At 38.6% G+C, this 18,411-nt stretch overlaps 1 protein-coding gene and 1 pseudogene across 1 annotated transcript; both read right to left on the bottom strand.

Moving 5' to 3' along the window:
- Positions 1-764: 764 nt before the first annotated feature.
- On the bottom strand, positions 765-1,703 carry LOC121471903 (olfactory receptor 5B3-like). Its single transcript, XM_041722785.1, has one exon. The coding sequence runs from the start codon at positions 1,701-1,703 to the stop codon at positions 765-767; it is 939 nt and encodes a 312-aa protein (XP_041578719.1).
- An 11,192-nt stretch (positions 1,704-12,895) lies between these two features.
- On the bottom strand, positions 12,896-13,807 carry LOC121471958 (annotated as a pseudogene).
- Between the last annotated feature and the right edge of the window lie 4,604 nt (positions 13,808-18,411).

Here is an 18,411-nt window from a genome sequence, read left to right as displayed (position 1 = left end):
AGTGCATTTCTAGAAGGAAAATGTACATTACATGACTGAAAAGTGAAGTTTTTAGTAGTGTGAGAATTGGAGAAATATCTAAAGAAATTGAAAAATGTTTTTAATCTTCTTCCATCTTTCTCATGCTCTGGCTGTGTTTTACCTTTTGAAAATTGTAATATGGGCATGATAGTTCTATGTAATGACTCAATTAAGACAGAAATATTAATTCACTTAAGATACTATATGTATGTATCTCCCAATAAAATGAGCTCCCCAAATTAGATCCTTTTATTTGATAGTACATTACTTTCACTCTGAAGTCAGGACTCTTAGAGTAGATCAACTAAAGAGGTGAAAATATGGGACATAAATTTCTATTCTAACACATAAATTAAATATTTAAATTATGATTATTAAAAACTGGCAACATTCCATTTAATTTTGGGAATTTGCCTACTCCAGTGTGTATGTATCCTCATAGGCACATGCATGCACTCTGTTCACGGTCTCATTTGTGCCCCTATTTTAAGTGTTTCTGCATTGATGTGGTAGAAAAAAAATGCATGTAAAATAAGTGAATAAATGCATCTCCTGAGTAAAATTTTTGAGAATTAAGCCCAAGACTTCTTAGCCATTCTTTTTCAGGTTTATATTTCTGCACATAATCTTTGCTTTATTTTCAGTATGAGAGATATTTGAATAAGTTAGAATATCACTTCAGGAACTTAATTTCACTCTGGCTTTCATGTAAGTGGATTAGAGGATATTGGACAGTGCTAAAATCACAATCCTAAAGACAATTTTGACTCTAAAACAATCTTCTTGAGAGCATTCTTGACCTCCTTGTTCCTCATGCTGTAGACCATAGGGTTCAGCATGGGGATGACCATGGTGTAGAACACGGATGCCATTTTGTCTGTGTCCATGGAATGGCTGGAGCTGGGCTGTGTGTACATGAAGATGACTGTCCCATAGAAGATGGACACTGCAGTGAGGTGGGAAGCACAGGTGGCTATAGCCTTCTGATATCCACCAGATGAGTGCATCTTCAGGATGGTGATAAATATGAATATGTAGGAAATTAAGATAACCAAGAGAGCAAAAAAGATGTTGAAGCTCACAACATAAATAAGAATCAGCTCACTGACATATCTATCAGAGCAAGAAAGAACCATGACTGCTGGGATATCACAGAAAAAGTGATGGACTTCATTGTTCATACAGAAAGAGAGACAAAATGTGTCTCCAATGTAGATAGAAGCATTCAGGAAACCAAAGATATAGCAGCCTATGGCCAGACGAGCACACACCCCTGTCGTCATGGTGGTGGTGTAATGGAGGGGTTTGCACACTGCTGCGTAGCGGTCATAGGCCATTGAGGCCAAGAGATAATTCTCCACAGTGGCAAAGACAGCAAAAACGAACATCTGAGCAGCACATGCACTGTAGGAGATGACCTGGTCTCCTCTAAGTAACCCAGCCATGACTGTGGGTGTGACAGCTGTAGAGTAACCAAAGTCCGCCAGAGACAGGTTACTGAGGAAAAAGTACATGGGAGTGTGGAGACGGGAGTCCAAGAGAATCAGCACGGTAATCCCCAAATTCCCAACCAGAGTGATGAGGTAGATGAAGGTGAACATTATGAAGAGAGGAACCTGCAGTTCTGGGTCATTGGTTAGTCCCAGCAGGATGAACTGTGTCACTTCTGTCCTGTTACCCATCAATGTTGAGGACCACAGATGCTTTGTGGCTAATGAGAAGAAAGAAATGAGTGATAAAGAAACTTACATTGAAAAGTGTATATAAAAAAAAAAAAAAAGAAAAAAAAAAAGAAAAGTGTATATACAGGGATCCCTGGGTGGCGCAGTGGTTTAGCGCCTGCCTTTGGCCCAGGGCGCGATCCTGGAGACCTGGGATCAAATCCCACGTCGGGCTCCCTGCATAGAGCCTGCTTCTCCCTCTGCCTGTGTCTCTGCCTCTCTCTCTCTCTCTTTCTCTGTGTGTGTGTGACTATTATGAATAAATAAATCAAATATTAAAAAATAAAAGTGTATATACAGTATGTGTTATTTATCAGAGCGATAGCTTTCAAGATTCTCCAGATAAAATGTTAGCTTGACCACAAAAGTTACAGCAAAAATTACATATAGGTTTATAAACTGTGGACTCTGAAGTATGGAGCATCTTCTCATTTCTAAAATGTTATAAATTTGTAAAGTGAGAGAAAAAATGAAGTAAGTTGATTAAGATAGCTTGTCCAGAATGAATACATCTGGTGATTCACTTTTCCCAATCCTAGTAAAAGCAGATACTTGCATGTTGCTCACTTGCCAGGAAATACTGTAAACACTGTAGATGTACAGACAGTCCCCAACTTAACCATGATTTGACTTAATGATTTTTCAACTCTATCATAGTGCAAAAGTGATACACATGCAGTAGAAATCATGCTTCAAATTTTGATGTGGATCTTTTTCTGGGCCAGTGATAGCTGGTACAGTCGTCTTTCCTGGTGCTGGGTAGGGGCAGTGAGCCTCAGTGCCAGGTCAGCCAGGCGATCATGAGGGCCAACAGCTGATACATTTACAACCATCCTGTACCAGCACAGTCATTCTGTGTTTCACCTGCAGCACTGTATTCAACAAATTCATGAGGTATTCAACCCTTTATTATAAAGTAGGCTTTGTGTGAGATGATTTTTGCTCAACTGTTCACTAATGCTAAGTGCTGGAAAGTTGCTAATTAGGAGAGGCTAAGGTATGATGTTTAGCAGGTCTTATGTAGTAAGTGAAATTTCATCTTATACTTTCAGTGTACAGTGGGTTTCTTGGGACAAAATCCTATTGTAAGTACAAGTAGATCTGTATATTCATTACATCATTTCAAGAACATTATGAGTTTGATTTATTACATTCATTTAAATTATGATGCACAGCGAGGAGTGGCTGGCTGGCTCAACCAGTGGAACCTCCTCTTGGGGTTGTGAGTTTTAGCCCCATGTTGGGTGTACAGATGACTTAAAATCCTCAAAAAAAAAAAAAGCTAGAGGGAAAATGAACTATGATGCACAGAGGTTGAATAATTTTTTATATTTCAAATGACTATTAATTGAGAAGCCATGCTTGGGATCCAAGCCAATATCTGAATCCATGCTGAGTGGTTCCTAAACTGATCTTCTAAACTATATTTAAATCAAATTTAAGTTAATTCAATACAATTGCTTATTGTTGCCATTGGTCCGAATTCATTGTTTGGGGTTTCCCAGTAAAGTACCCAAGAGATACACACAGAGTGGATGTGAAGGGATACTGGAGCAATAAGAGCCAGGACAGCCACCAGAGATAATCTGAGGGGAAGGCACAGTATTGGGTGTAGAGCTTGGGATCCAAGATGAAGTACATATCAGCTTTACTACCATTAGTCCTAAGCTAACTTATCTGAACCTCCTATTTCCATGTCTAGAAAAATAAAACAGTAATGCGATCTACATTATAGTATTGTTATGAGAATTAAATAAGATATTGCTTAAAAAACAATAAAATTGGGCAGCCCAGGTGGCTGAGTGGTTTAGCACCGCCTTCCCCCCAGGGCGTGATCCTTGAGACCGGGAATCAAGTTCCGCATGGGGCTCCCTGTATGAAGTCTCTTCTCCCTCTGCCTGTGCATCTGCCAATCCTCTCTGTGTGTATCTCTCATGATTAAATAAATAAAATCTTGCATGTTGCTCACTTGCCAGGAAATACTGTAGACACTGTAGATGTACAGACAATCTTCAACTTAACAATGATTTGACTTAATGATCTTTCAACTCTATCATAGTGCAAAAGTGATACACATACAATAGAAACCATACTTTAAATTTTGATGTGCATATTTTTCTGGGCTAGTGATAGCTGGTACAGTCGTCTCTCTTGGTGCTGGGTGGGGCAGTGAGCCTCAGTGCCAGGTCAGCCAGGCGATCATGAGGGTCAACAGCTGATACATTTACAACCATCCTGTACCAGCACAGTTATTCTGTGTTTCACTTGCAGTACTGTATTCAACAAATTCATGAGGTACTCAACCCTTTATTATAAAGTAGGCTTTGTGTGAGGTGATTTTTGCTCAACTGTTCACTAATGTTAAGTACTAGAAGCATGCTTAAGGCAGGAGAGGCTAAACTTAATGTTCAGTAGGTAATGTATTAAATGAATTTTCATCTTACGATATTTACAATGTACAATGAGTTTTTTGGGACATAACCTTATTGTAAGTACAAAAAGATCCGTATATTCATTACATAATTCAAGAACATTTTGAGTTTTATTTGTTATAACACTCATTTAAGCTATGATTAACAGAGGGATACCTGGCTGACTCAGTTGCTACAGCCTGTGGCTCTTGTTCTCAGAGTTGTGAGTTCAAGTCCCATGTTGTATATAGAGATTACTTTAAATCTTAAAAAAAAAGTTGGGAGTAAAGTAAATTATGATGCACAGAGGTTGAATAATTTTTTATATTTCAAATGACTATTAATTGAGAAGCCATGTTTGGGATTCAAGTCAATATCTGAATCCATGCTGAGTGGTTCCTAAACTGATCTTCTAAACTATATTTAAATCAATTGAAGTTAATCAATACAATTGCTTATTGTTGCCATTGGTCCAAATTCATTGTTTGAGGTTTCCCAGTGAAGTATCCAAGAGATACACACAGAGCGGATGTGAAGAGATACTGGAGCAATAAAAGCCAGGACAGCCAGCAGGGATAATCTGAGGGGAAGGCACAGTATTGGGTGTAGAGCTTGGGATCCAGGATGAAGTACATATCAGCCCTACTACCATTTACTTATGAGGAATCATTAGTCCTAAGCTAACTTATCTGAACCTCCTATTTCCATGTCCAGAAAAATAAGACAGCAAAGAGAGCTACATTATAGTATTGTTATGAGAATTAAATAAAATAATGCTTAAAAAACAAAATCTGGTTGATTAGCACAGTCTGATGAGCTAGAATATTATTGTTAGGATGGAATGATTGTCTTTACATTGCCCTGGGGAAAATGGGTGGTGTCTTGTGGGGCTTCGGACGTGTGTGATGTACGAAGTCTTGAAGAGTCTCTTCAGTGTGCCTTTTCTCACACATGAGGGCCTTGGAGGTTGTCTGTGATCTCTGGGATTTCTTAGTCTGTTTTCACTTCACCCAAGCAATCAGCTGTCCCCAAAGATCCATGCAAGCCTTCTTTTGCTTAATTTCTTCCTTGAACTCTACACATTAGCTGGTTGGGAGTCCCCCCTGGAGAACTTACTCCTTCTCTCATGACTGCCATCTCACAGCAGAATCAGAGATCAAGGGTTGACAGTTCCATGTCTGTGGGCTCCCTTCAGCCTGCAGATCTATATTAGTGGCAAGCCCGTGTTATAAAATATTTCATGTGAATCTGTTCTTCCATAGGAACAGTGCTACAAATCTCTTTACTTGCATTTGAAGCTTTGGAAGGTTATCCCTTTTCTGCTAACTACTAACATCTTTCTCCTAAAGTTTCGCAACTTCCCTGTACAAGCCTGTCCCATGATGACATCATTTGTCAACCTTAGCACACACGTCCACTTGGAGCCTATTCTATGTTCCATAAGTGATAAGTAAGGCTTTATATGTTAGTGTGTGTGTGTATACAGCAGGTAGTATTGCTATACCCTCTTCACCATTGTGGAGCATGAGGATTTGAGAAGCAATGTGATGCTCTAAAATTATGCAGCTAGCCTGGGAAGGAGTCAAGATTCAAGAGTTAAATCCACTGTCTGTGTGATCAACAGACTCTGCCTTTAGCCATTTGCTGTTACCATGTGTGGTTGTCTGGTGACAATAACCTTGAGATTATAGGTGAGAGTTTAAAATGCCTTTTGGATCCTGTTAATCCATACTAGAAATTTTGTAGTTAAAGATTATTTCATTCTGCAGTTTTTTGTTTGTTTTGCTTGTTTACGTCCAATGAGAGGCCAGTATTTTGTTAACAGGATTAATTCTCCTCTTGATCAATTAGAGAATCATCTGTGGCTTTTTTGTTCATACCTTTAGGAAAGTAGGATGAGTTTCCATAAGAACAGCATACTCCCTTCTGATGGAAATTTTGACATTTATTCCCTGGTTTCACTCAGTACTTTGGAAAAACTTTGAAATGCCTATCTCTATTCTTCACTACCTCAAAGTAGGTAGAGCTTCCCTACCACTTCTGCAGGGATTACACTTCTCATTAAAAATGTGTAGGGAATATGGATGCTTACCTATTTGCTGGGAGAGCAGGAAGAGCCAATTCTGAGTACGGGTCTGAATCAGAGTCAAAGCTGTAGAATACTGCATCAATACTGCTCTCAGGACATGGTCATAATAAGGCTCCAAGGTCTCTAAGGCAGGAGAAAATGGAGAAAAGAACATTAACATATTCAATTTCTTTACCCAACATGCTTTCTTTCTGTGATCCTAGAGGGATCACTTATTCCCTCCTTATTTGTAAAATAAAGATGGTAAGTTTACCCTTTACATGATTCACAGTCTTGTGTCTGTAAATAAGAAGCAAGGGAGGGTCTGTAAAATATCTCCATAAGAAGTCATCATTTTTTGTCAATCAATATAATTTCTATGTTGGGGCATTTCTTCTGAAATGTTGAAGGCTCATAGTGAATCCTGGGATAAGATCTCTGTGCAGTAGCAAATATTAACATTCAAATGAGTAAATGATCACCAAAGGGGTTCAGCATGTAGACTGGTCTCTCTACAATGGCGGCATGTGGAGTCATACTGGGATTTCAATGGCTAATGCATGGGGATGTGGAGAGAGTTATAGAGACACAGAACTCTCTGGGAATTTCCCCTGAGATAACATTTCTAGCACCTCATCCCACTTTCCCAGGTCGGAGGCAATTAAACTGCCTGTGGGAGCCATGCTGGATATTTCACTCAGTGCTTATGTTTTTGTATTATACTTGTTATTTCTTGTGATTTTTGTCAGTTTATAATTAAGTATAATTTCCATATGATAGTATCCACAGTCCCAGTGAATAGTTGATAGTTGTAAGATTTTGTCAAATTTATGTCCAGTAAACACTCACCTACAAAAATTGGAACAAATCTCTTCTGACAAACTCATCCTCCCAACCTGCCCCTAGCAACCATAAATTGTTTTGTCCCACTAAAATTGCCTTTCCAGGAGTGTCCTTGACTATAATTCTAGAATATGTACTCTTTGAGTGTGTAATCTTTCACTTAGCATTTGAGGCCTGTCTGTATTGTTTCCTGTGTCAGAGTGGGATATTTTTGCTGCAGAGTAGTATTTCACTATACAGTCATTACCAATTATTTATTCTATTCTCAGTTCAAGAAAATTTGTGGTGGTTCTAGTGTTTGGTGATTATAAATAAAGCTGATCTAAACATTTGCTTAACAACTGTTTCCTGGTAGCTGTCGTGGCTATGATTAGCATGTAGTGATATATAAGCCCTTACATCACCACTGTGACCACCAGCACGTGTGTGCAGAAATGTCAGGAGGCTGCTATGTCTGGGCTTTGTTGAACCTGTCATCCACAATGGGTTCACCTTCTGCCTCTCCTTCTGCCATTGCAATGTGATCCAACCTTTTTTTTTTTTTTTGTGATATACCCCCAAATCTTGGCTCTTTCCTGATCTGATATATACATATATGAGACTGTGCTCTTTAGTATATTTCAATATCTATTTTGCCCTTATAATTAGCTTGACTTCCTATCTGTTCATCTTCATTACATCCAAACATGTGCTCATTACAGGGACAGTTACTTGGCTTTCACATGGCTCATTGTGAGGTTTCATATCTTATGCATGGTCAGTGGGCTAAAAGGTTCAAGAAGGCCTTATGTCTCTAACTTTTGATTTCTGGTTATTCTGTACCTCTTCTCCACATGATCTTTGATCCTCCAGAGGATGGACCAGCTATCTTACATATTTTCAGCGTGAAAGTACAACGGAATGGTTTCTTAAAGTATAGACTCTTAACTCTCGCATTTTTCTATTATGTTATACTAATCAATGATATCAAAGGGCTGGCCCAGATTCAAGGATGAATCAAGCATGAAGAAAGACTCCTCCTCTTCAGGAAAACAGCTGCAAAGACTTTGTGCCCAAAGTTAATCTACCACAATTTAGAAATCAAGTTAAGCTACTGTAAAAAAAAGAAGCCAAAATACAGTGGTTTCAATAAGGCAGCAATTTATTCTCAAATTGTGGAGGTTAATGTAGCAGGGTAAATATGAACTATCTGTACAGCTGCTGTGCCTTGGTCATTCTGGGGCTAGGTTCAGTACACATAGCCTCTATCACCTCTTTGAGTGCTGGAAGTTTGCCCTCATCATAACTCTTCTATCTGGAGAAGAAGAGAAGGGGATGAGTGAAGGAAAAGAATTTCTTTTCAATAAAGCAATATAGTAGCTGTGTGCATTACTTCTGAGTACATTCCATTGGCAAGAATTCAGTCATAAGACCACAAAAAGCAATTTGGTAAACCAACATCAAAATTTTATCTTTAGCTGAAAGGCAATGTGCTTAGTTGAAATCTCAATACTCTTTGTTTTCTAAGGAAAGCCAGGATACTGCCACACAGTACTGAATCTTAATTTCCAAGACGTGGAATGTTCTCAATAAAAGGTCAGAGAGATGAGTAGCCAACGAAGGTGAGTGGTATCCTAAACCAAGTGATAAGAAATGCATCAAGAGGGAATGGATATGGGCCCATGGGTGGCTCAGTCAGTTAAGCATCTGACTCTGGCTCAAGTTGTGATCCCAGAGTCCCAAGATTGAGTCTCACATCAGGCACCCAGTGTAGCAGGGGAGTCTGCTTCTCACTTCCCCTTGGCTATTCCCTCCATTCATGTTCTCTGTCTCTTGCTCACTCTCTCAAATAAAATTTTAAAAACCTGTTTTTTTTTTTTTTAAAAAAAAAGAGGGAATGGATGTATCAGAACTGCTGGTAGGTTAAGCAATATCATAAAAACTGACAATAGGCCATAGCGATAGGGAATTGGTGAATGACTTTGAGTGGTTTTGGTTTGATGGTGGGGATACAAATCTCACTAAATGTCTATTAACTATATATAATGAAATATTAGCATCAAAAATGAAACATTACCATTTGCAACAAATTTGATGGAATAGAATGTATTATGCTAAGAGAAATGTCAGAGAAACACAATTACATGATTTCACTCATATGTGGAATTTAAGAAACAAAATAGGGGATTATAGGGGAAGGGAGGGAAAAATAAAATAAGATGAAATCAGAGAGGGAGACAAACCATAAGAGATTCTTAACTATAGGAAACAAACTGAGCACTGCTGGAGAGGAGGTGGGTGGGGGAATGGGATAACTGAATGATGGACATTAGGGAGGGCTTCACTTCCCCTCCATTTTGTCTGAGTACAAGATTATTGTGTAAATGATTCTTTGGAATAATGAAGGAAAAGGAGTCGTGTATGTCACCTTGCGGAAAAGCAGTGTAGAGACAGGAAAAAAAGAAGCATAGGAGGAAGTGTGGTGCTTGAAGTGATAGACAAGTGTGACAAAGGCAGGGATTTGGAACAGGAACTGAGACAAAAGCAATTTTGAACACACACAATCTCTGCTCAAAGATACCACAGAACCATTTAGGAAAGTACTCAGCCTCCTGTAGCTAGTTGTTATTGAATTTACCAGTTAAAGGAAAGAAGGCTGGAGGATTTGGGTTCATGTGAGTTCCAAGTGAGAGTGAGATGGGCTCTTTGGAGAAAGAGTTGATTGCTGGGTTGGGACAGGAATAGCACAAGAGGAGCCCAGAGTGTCTTGTGGTTCCAGGAAGGAAGGAGGAGCTCAGAAAACAAGAGGGTTGGGTGTATCAAAAGGAAACAAGAGCAGAATGGAAAGTGCTCCCAATGGCCCAAGATGGAATAATTTGAACAACAAAGGAAATATTGTAGGACTGCATTGTACCCCAAGGTACAAAACAGATGTATGTGAGTCTGTGCTGATGTAAGTAAGAAACTAAGTCAGTAAATAAATGGGTCCTTCTTGTAGAAAAATCCTAAATAATATGTTTAGCCTTTCCTTAGGAGGTGGAGTATAGTGCCTTCCACCATGAGTGTGACCTGAACTTAGTGACTTGTTTCTAGAGTGTATACAGCATGCAGGGGGAGAAAGCAGCATTATACTGAAGCACCTGGCAAACATATCTGGTTTAGGTGATTAAGGTTAAGATCTCCAGTGACAGGTCAGTTTGGTAATACGTGTTCCCTGATGGGACATGATAAGGACAGCATTTCTCACTCTCTCTCAATATCTAACCTCTGTGTAACCATCACCAAAAAAAATCAGACAAACCTAAATGGAAAGACCTTCTACAAAGCACCTGAGCAGTACTCCTCAAACCTATTAAGGTGGTGAAAACCCAGGAACCACTGAGACACTGTCACAGATACGAGGAGACTAAGGGAACAGGACAATATATGCAGGGTTGGATCCTGGATGGGATCCTGTAAGAGTAAAATGACATTAGTTGATAAATAAGAAATGAATTATTGAAGTTTAGATAATAGTAATATACCAACGCTGGTTTCTTAGTTTCGACTAAAGTAAGGTGCTAACACTAGAGGAAGCTGAGTGAAAGGTATGTGGACTTGTCTATAATATATCAGCAAATATTTTGATTATCTAAAATTGTTTTCGAATTTAAAGATATATTTAAAACAATTATTAAAAAACAGTTCTAGGAGAGAAACCATTTTCACAGACCTCAGAGCAGATATTTGTGTTGCATCACACAGACCCCACCAATGTCAGTATGACCCTCTTAGGACATTCAAGCACATGTTTGCAAGTCTTGAGAAGTTGAATGTTTCTAGAATTATAGAGATTGAAAAGGAACATGGATGCAAACTCCTTTGGGTAGCTTTATTATGAAATTGAGCTCACCTAAAAGTCCAATAAAATACACAATGATTATATATTATTAGTACATTGAGGTAGGTTATGTTTATTACTGTTTTGTCGTGATTAGTTTTAGTTTTGTTTTGTTTTGTAGAGAGGAAGAGACAGAGAGAGAGTGGGGGCATAGTGGGGGAAAGGCAGAAGGAGAGAGAGAATCTCAAACAGGCTCCATGCCCAGCCTAGAGCCCAAATCAGGGTTCAATCTCACAACCCTGATATCATGAGCTGAGCCAAATTCATGAAATGGACATTTAACTGAGTGTCTAGGACACTTAACCTGAGACATCCAGGTGCCCCTGTCATGCTTACATTTTCTATGAATGTTTAGAGTCACTGGAGTTGATTGAATAATTATAATTTATGAAGGGATTTTGCAAATTGAATAAGGAAACTTTTGCAGACTTATATTTTGTATTATTGCAATTTACTAAATAAAATGTATTTCATGTGTTATTTTTCATTTAATGGACAAACAACTAATAAACAGGTAAATAGAAATAGTTGAGGAACGATCAGGACTATGAAGAGTAAAGCAAGTTGGGAACAGTGTCCATGGGGGCTGGGGTGACTCTGATATTTTAACATTTAAGCAAAGACCTGAGGGAAATGGGGGAGCTTTCTGAGCATCGGCAGCAGCAAGTACAAAGACCCTGCAGGAGTGATCTTGGATTGTCCAGGAACAGCAGGGAACTCAATATGAGTGACATGGAGGGAGCAAGCAGGAAAGCAGCAGGAGGTGACGTAGCTCATCTGAAACCAAACTGTCCCTGCATGAGAGGCAATAGCTACTTCCAGAGAGAAAAATAGGTAATATTATTATACCTACTGTTAGCTTACAAAGTTAAAGATTTGGTAGTCCTATACAGAATAACTGAAAAATGTCATTGTTATCAATTGATCTTGTTTTTTGGTACTCTAGCCTTCTTGTTTTTGCAAATCTTCTGTGATAATACTTTTTGTAGCAGACAGTACTGAAGATAGAAAAATTAATTCCTTTGAAATATTATACTTTTGTAACTTTCAATAAATGTGCCCCCAAAAGCATATATCTTTATTTTAAAAATTATGTATTTTTTTCTTCATTTTGGTCTCTTGAAATAGTTCTTCAGCTAGAGAAAAAAATAATGTCAGATATAAATTTATATTCCGATACCTAAATTGATTATTTAAACTTTTTTATTAAAAGCTAGGCAGACTGCATCCAACTCCCCACTGCTGTGTGTATGTGCATATATGGGATTCTTGCATATGCCGCTATTCATGAGTTTGTGTATGCCATGGTTTACATGAAAGCTTCCATTGTCATATAGTAGAGTACATATAATATATATAATTAATAAGGTTTATTGGAAGCAGTGCCCCAAAATTCTTAAGGTCCCTCTTGGCTGTCCTTTTTCAAATATCACATATGTGTGATACTATTTTCTTTTTTAGATGATAGACTTTGGAATAATTAATGGTATCACCTCAGCAATTTAAGTACAGTGTGGGCATTAAAATGTCATGTGCTTCAGTCATTTGTGGAATTTAAGAAAAAAGTCAAATGATCAAAGAAAACAAGTGACAAACAGAAAACAGACTTTTAAATACAGAGAACTGGTGGTTGCCACTGGTGAGGTGGGATGGGTGAAAGGGATAAAGAGTATTAGGAGGTCAAACTTCCAGTTACAAAATAAATAAGTCGTGGAGATGAAAAGTATAGCATAAGGAGTATAGTCAATAAGATGGTAATAATGGTGTTTGGTGACATATGGTGGCTATAATTATTGTGGTGAGCACCAAGTAGTGTATAGAACTGTTGGATTATTATGTTGTACACCTGAACTAATATAACATTATATGTTAATTATACTTTCATTAAGAAAAATGCGAGTCATTGCCTGCGGAAGATCTGAGAGGAATGTAACTAGGTCACTGTGGATCCTACAACTTTAAGAGGTAAAGCCTAGAGACAGCTTTGCCTTCTCAATTCCCTTCTTGAGTGCATTTTCACCTCCTTGTTCCTTAGGCTATGTACCAGGGTGTTCAGCATGAGGATGAGCATGGTGTAGAACACGGATGCCGTTTTCTATGAGTCTATGGAATGCTGGAGCTGGGCTATAAGTACATGAAAAAGACTGTCCCATAGAAGATGGACACTGCAGTGATGTGGGAAGTGCAGGTAGACAATGTCTTCCGATATCTTTCAGCTGAAGGCATCTTAGGATAGTGGTAAATATGAACAGATAGGAAACTACATAATGAGGAGAGCAAAAATAATATTGAAACTAGTGACAACAACAAAAACCAGCTCACTGACATGTCTATCAGAATAAGAGAGAGCTGTGACTGCTGGAACATCACAGAAAAAGTGGTGGACTATATTGGACATGCAGAAAAAGAGACTGACCATGTCCCAAATGTGAATGGGGGCATTTAGGAAACCACAAAAGTAGGAATGTATGGCAACATGTGCACACACACTGGCAGTCATTATGGTGGTGTAATGTAGGAGTTTACACACAGCTGTGTGGCAGTCATAGACCAAAAGTAGATTTTTCCACACTGACAAGGGCTACAAAAAAGAACATCTGAGCAGGACATGAATTGTAGGAGATGACCTTGTCTCCTTTAAGTAATCCAGCCATGACCTTGGGATTGACAGCTGTAGAGTAACCAAAGTCCATCAGAGACAGGTTACTGAGGAAAAAGTATATGACAGCATGGAGACGGGAGTCCAAAAGAATCAGCACCATCATTCCCAACAACATTGATGAGGTAAACGAGGGTGAACATGACAGAGAGGGGGAATCTGCAGCTCTGGGACATTGGTTAGTCCCAGCAGGATGAACTGTGTCACTTCTGTGTTGTTTTCCATAAGTGTTGTTGGGAATCACACAGAAAGCCCTGTAGCAATGAGAAATAAAGGAACAGAGTCAAAAACAAAAAGGCAATTTAAGCCCAATTGAAATAGATACCTGGAGAGAGAGAGAAAGAAAAGAAGAAGAAGAAGAAGAAGAAGAAGAAGAAGAAGAAGAAGAAGAAGAAGAAGAAGAAGAAGAAGAAGAAGAAGAAGAAAGAAGAAGAAGAAGAAGAAGAAGAAGAAGAAGAAGAAGAAGAAGAAGAAGAAGAAGAAGAAGAAGAAGAAGAAGAAAGAAGGAGAAGGAGAAGAAGAAGAAGGAGAAGAAGAAGAAGAAGGAGGAGGAAGAAGAAGGAGGAAGAAGAAGGAGAAGAAGAAGAAAGAGGATAGATGTGCATTTTGTCATTATAGCAGTGATTCTTCAAAATTACTTAAGCGTCTAATATGAGCTAGACAACAAAATTTAATGCAAGAATTACCTATATAGTTACACATTGCTGAAACTAAAGGATCTTTGTGGATCATCTCCCATCTTCTAAATTTTGTAAATTTGTAAGCTGAGATATGGAAAAAGGAATGTCTTGATCAAGATGGCAGGTCTGGAATCAAATATATCAGTCATTTCAGTAACATGAGCTTGTAAATATTGACACTTCTGTGTTGCTCATGTGCCAGGAATTGCTCTAGACACTAAGTGTGTATTCATTTATTTTTCTCAATGACCTCACGATATTGACTAGTAATTACCTTCATTTAAGTTATGAAGCACAGAAGCTGAAAAATATATCTAATTTATAAGAATTATTACTGCCAAAGCTAAGTTTTATACCCAAAGATTGGTTCTTTAGTCCACTGGTTTTAATTTTTAAAACATTGAATTTGACTCATTTTGCAATTACTCATTGTCTCCCTTGTCCTAAACTCAGTGTTTGGGGCTTTATACTTAAGTAACTGAGGCATATAAGCAGAGTGGATGTAGGGGGGTAACTGGAGCAGTAGGGGCATATACAACCACCAGAGGTGATTCAGAGAGCAAGGTACAGTGTCTGGTGTAGATCTTGGGCTCTAGCAAGAGGTGTACATCAGCTTTATCGTTGACTACCCAAGGATCATTGTTCCAACCTCAGTACCCAGACCTGATTTTTTCCATATGCAGAATGAAGATTGTCATGAGATCTACCTCAAGTATTGTTGGGGGGAAATAAAGAGGTAATGTATAGTAAACAGTGAGCAAAATGCTGGGTGTTTAGCATGGCCTGATACAGGTTAGCTGTAGCATTATTTTTAGGATGGAATGATAGTCTTTATGTTTGTTGAGAAGAGTGGATGGTGACATGCAGGGATTCAGGGGGTTTGAGGTCTGAAGTCTTGTAGCCTCTCTTTTATTTCCTTGTTCTCACACACTTGGTCCACTGATTATTTGGTCCCTTCCACTGGTCCTCAGTCATCTGTCTCTGCCAGTCTGAGTGGTTGTTCTAGCCATTGCAAAGGAGCCATTCTTTTACTTAATTTCTTTCTTAAAATCCATATTTTAGTATGATTCAAAGAATGTCCATCTGCAACTCATTCTTCTTCTCATTACTATCATCTCACAGTTGAATCACCAGGATCAAGGGCTGAAAGGTCCTGGTTTGTTGGCTGCCTTTCACCTGTAGGTCTGTTTTGGTGGTGAGTTTCATGTTTAAAATTTTTTTATGTGATATGTTCTTGTGTAGGAAGAGTGTCTTACACTAAATTCATATCTTTCAATAGTAACTCTGAACGTGAATGGGCTTAATGATCCCATCAAAAGGTGCAGGGTTTCAGACTGGATAAAAAAGTAAGACCCATCTATTTGCTGTCTACGAGAGACTCCTTTTAGACCTAAGGACAGCTACAGCCTGAAAATGAAAGGTTGTAGAACCATTTACCATTCAAATGGTACTCCAAAGAAAGCAGAGGTAGCCATCCTTATATCAGATAAATTAGAGTTTATTGCAAAGACTGTAGTAAGAGATGAAGAGGGACACTATACCATACTTAAAGGATCTAACAATCATGAATATTTATGCCCCTAATGTGGGAGCTGCCAAATATATCAATCAATTAATAACCAAAGTAAAGACATACTTAGATAATAATACAGTTATACTGGAAGACTTGAACATGGCACTTAATGCAATAGGCAGATCTTCTAAGCACAACATCTGCAAAGAAACAAGAGCTTTAAATGATACACTGGACTAGATGGATTTCACAGATATTTACAGAACTTAATATCCAAACACAACCGAATACACATTCTTCTCAAGTGCACATGGAACTTTCTCCAGAATATACCACATACTGGGTCACAAAAAGGTCTTAACTGATACCAAAAGATTGGGATTGTCCCCTGTATATTTTCAGACCATAATGCTTTGAAACTAGAACTAAATCACAAGAAGAAATTTGGAAGGATTTCAAACACATGGAGGTTAAAGACCATCCTGCTAAAAGATGAAAGGGTCAACCAGGAAATTAAAGAATTAAAAAGATTCAAGGAAACTAATGAGAACATATAATGTTTGTCCTTCTCCGATTGACTCATTTCACTCAGCATAATACCCTCCAGTTCCATCCACGTGAAGCAAATGGTGGGTATTTGTCATTTCTAATGGCTGAGGAAATATCAGAAAGGGAGACAGAACATAAAGACTCCTAACTCTGGGAAACGAACTACGGGTGGTGGAAGGGGAGGAGGGCGGGAAGTGGGGTGAATGGGTGACCGGCACTGAGGGGGGCACTTGACAGGATGAGCACTGGGTGTTATACTGTATGTTGGAAAATTGAACACCAATAAAAAATAAATTTATTATAAAAAAAGAAATGAGAATGAAGATACAACCACTCAAAATCTTTGGGATATAGCAAAATCAGTCCTGAGGGGGAAATACATCACAATACAAGCATATGCCCAAAAGCTGGAAAGAACTCAAATACAAAAGCTAACCTTGCACCTAAAGGAGCTGGAGAAGGAATAGCAAATAAAACCTTCACCCAGCAGAAGAAGAGAGTTAATAAAGATTCGAGCAGAACTCAATGAAATAGAGACCGGAAGAACTGTGGAACAGATCAACAAAACCAGGAGTTGGTTCTTTGAAAGAATTAATAAGATAGACGAACCATTAGCTGGCCATACTAAAATGAAAAAGAGAAAAGACTCTAATTAATAAAATCATGAATGAAAGAGGAGAGATCATCACCAATACCAAGGAAATACAAAGGATTTTAAAAACTTACTATGAGCAGGTATATGCCAATAAATTAGGCAATTTAGAAGAAATGGACACGTTTCTGGAAAAAAACACAAACAACAAAAACTGGAACTGGAAGAAATAGAAAACCTGAACAGGCTGATAACCAGGGAAGAAATTGAAGCAGTCATCAAAAACCTCCCAAGACACAAAAGTCCAGGACCAGATGGCTTCCTAGGAGAATTCTATCAAACATTTAAAGAAGAAACAATAGCTATTCTACTAAGGCTGTTTGGAAAGATAGAAAGGGGAGGAATACTTACAAACTCATTCTATGAGGCCAGCATCACTTTAATTCCAAAACCAGACAAAGACCCCACCAAAAAGGAGAGTTATAGACCAATATCCCTGGTGAACACAGATGCAAACATTCTCAACAAGGTACTAGCCAATAGGATCCAACAGTACATTAAGGAGATTATTCACTATGACCAAGTGGGATTTATCCCCGGGATGCCAGGCTGGTTCAACACTCAAAGCAATCAATGTGATAGACCATATCAACAAGAGAAAAAACAAGAACCATATGATCCTCTCAATAGATGCAGAGAAAGCATTTGACAAAATACAGCATCCATTCCTGATCAAAACTCTTCAGAGCATAGGGATAGAGGGAACATTCCTCAGCATCTTAAAAGCCATCTACGAAAAGCCCACAGCAAATATCATTCTCAATGGGGAAACACTGGAAGCCTTTTCCCTAAGATCAGGAACACGACAGGGATGTCCACTCTCACCACTACTATTCAACATAGTACTAGAAGTCCTAGCCTCAGCCGTCAGGCAACAAAAAGAAATAAAAGGCATTCAATTTGGCAAAGAAGAAGTCAAACTCTCCCTTTTTGCAGATGACATGATACTGTACCTAGAAAACCCAAAAGACTCACCCCACGATTGCTAGAACTCGTACAGCAATTTGGCAGTGTGGCAGGATACAAAATCAATGCCCAGAAATCTTCTATGTATACAATGGAATAATACTCAGCTATTAGAAATGACAAATACCCACCATTTGCTTCGACGTGGATGGAACTGGAGGGTATTATGCTGAGTGAAATAAGTCAATCGGAGAAGGACAAACATTTATGGTCTCATTCATTTGGGGAATATAAAAAGTAGTGAAAGGGAATAAAGGGGAAAGGAGAAAAATGAGTGAAAATATCAGTGAGGGTGACAAAACATGAGAGACACCTAACTCTGGGAAATGAACAAGGGGTAGTGGAAAGGGAGGTGGATGGGGGGTCAGGGTGACTGGGTGATGGGCAATGAGGGGGGCATTTGGCAGGATGAACACTGGGTGTTATGCTATATGTTGGCAATTTGAACAACAATAACATTTTTAAAAAG

Source organism: Vulpes lagopus, chromosome 11, assembly GCF_018345385.1.
Source record: "Vulpes lagopus strain Blue_001 chromosome 11, ASM1834538v1, whole genome shotgun sequence".
Classification (NCBI taxonomy): Eukaryota; Metazoa; Chordata; class Mammalia; order Carnivora; family Canidae; genus Vulpes; species Vulpes lagopus.
This window is presented reverse-complemented; position numbering and strand designations above follow the sequence as displayed.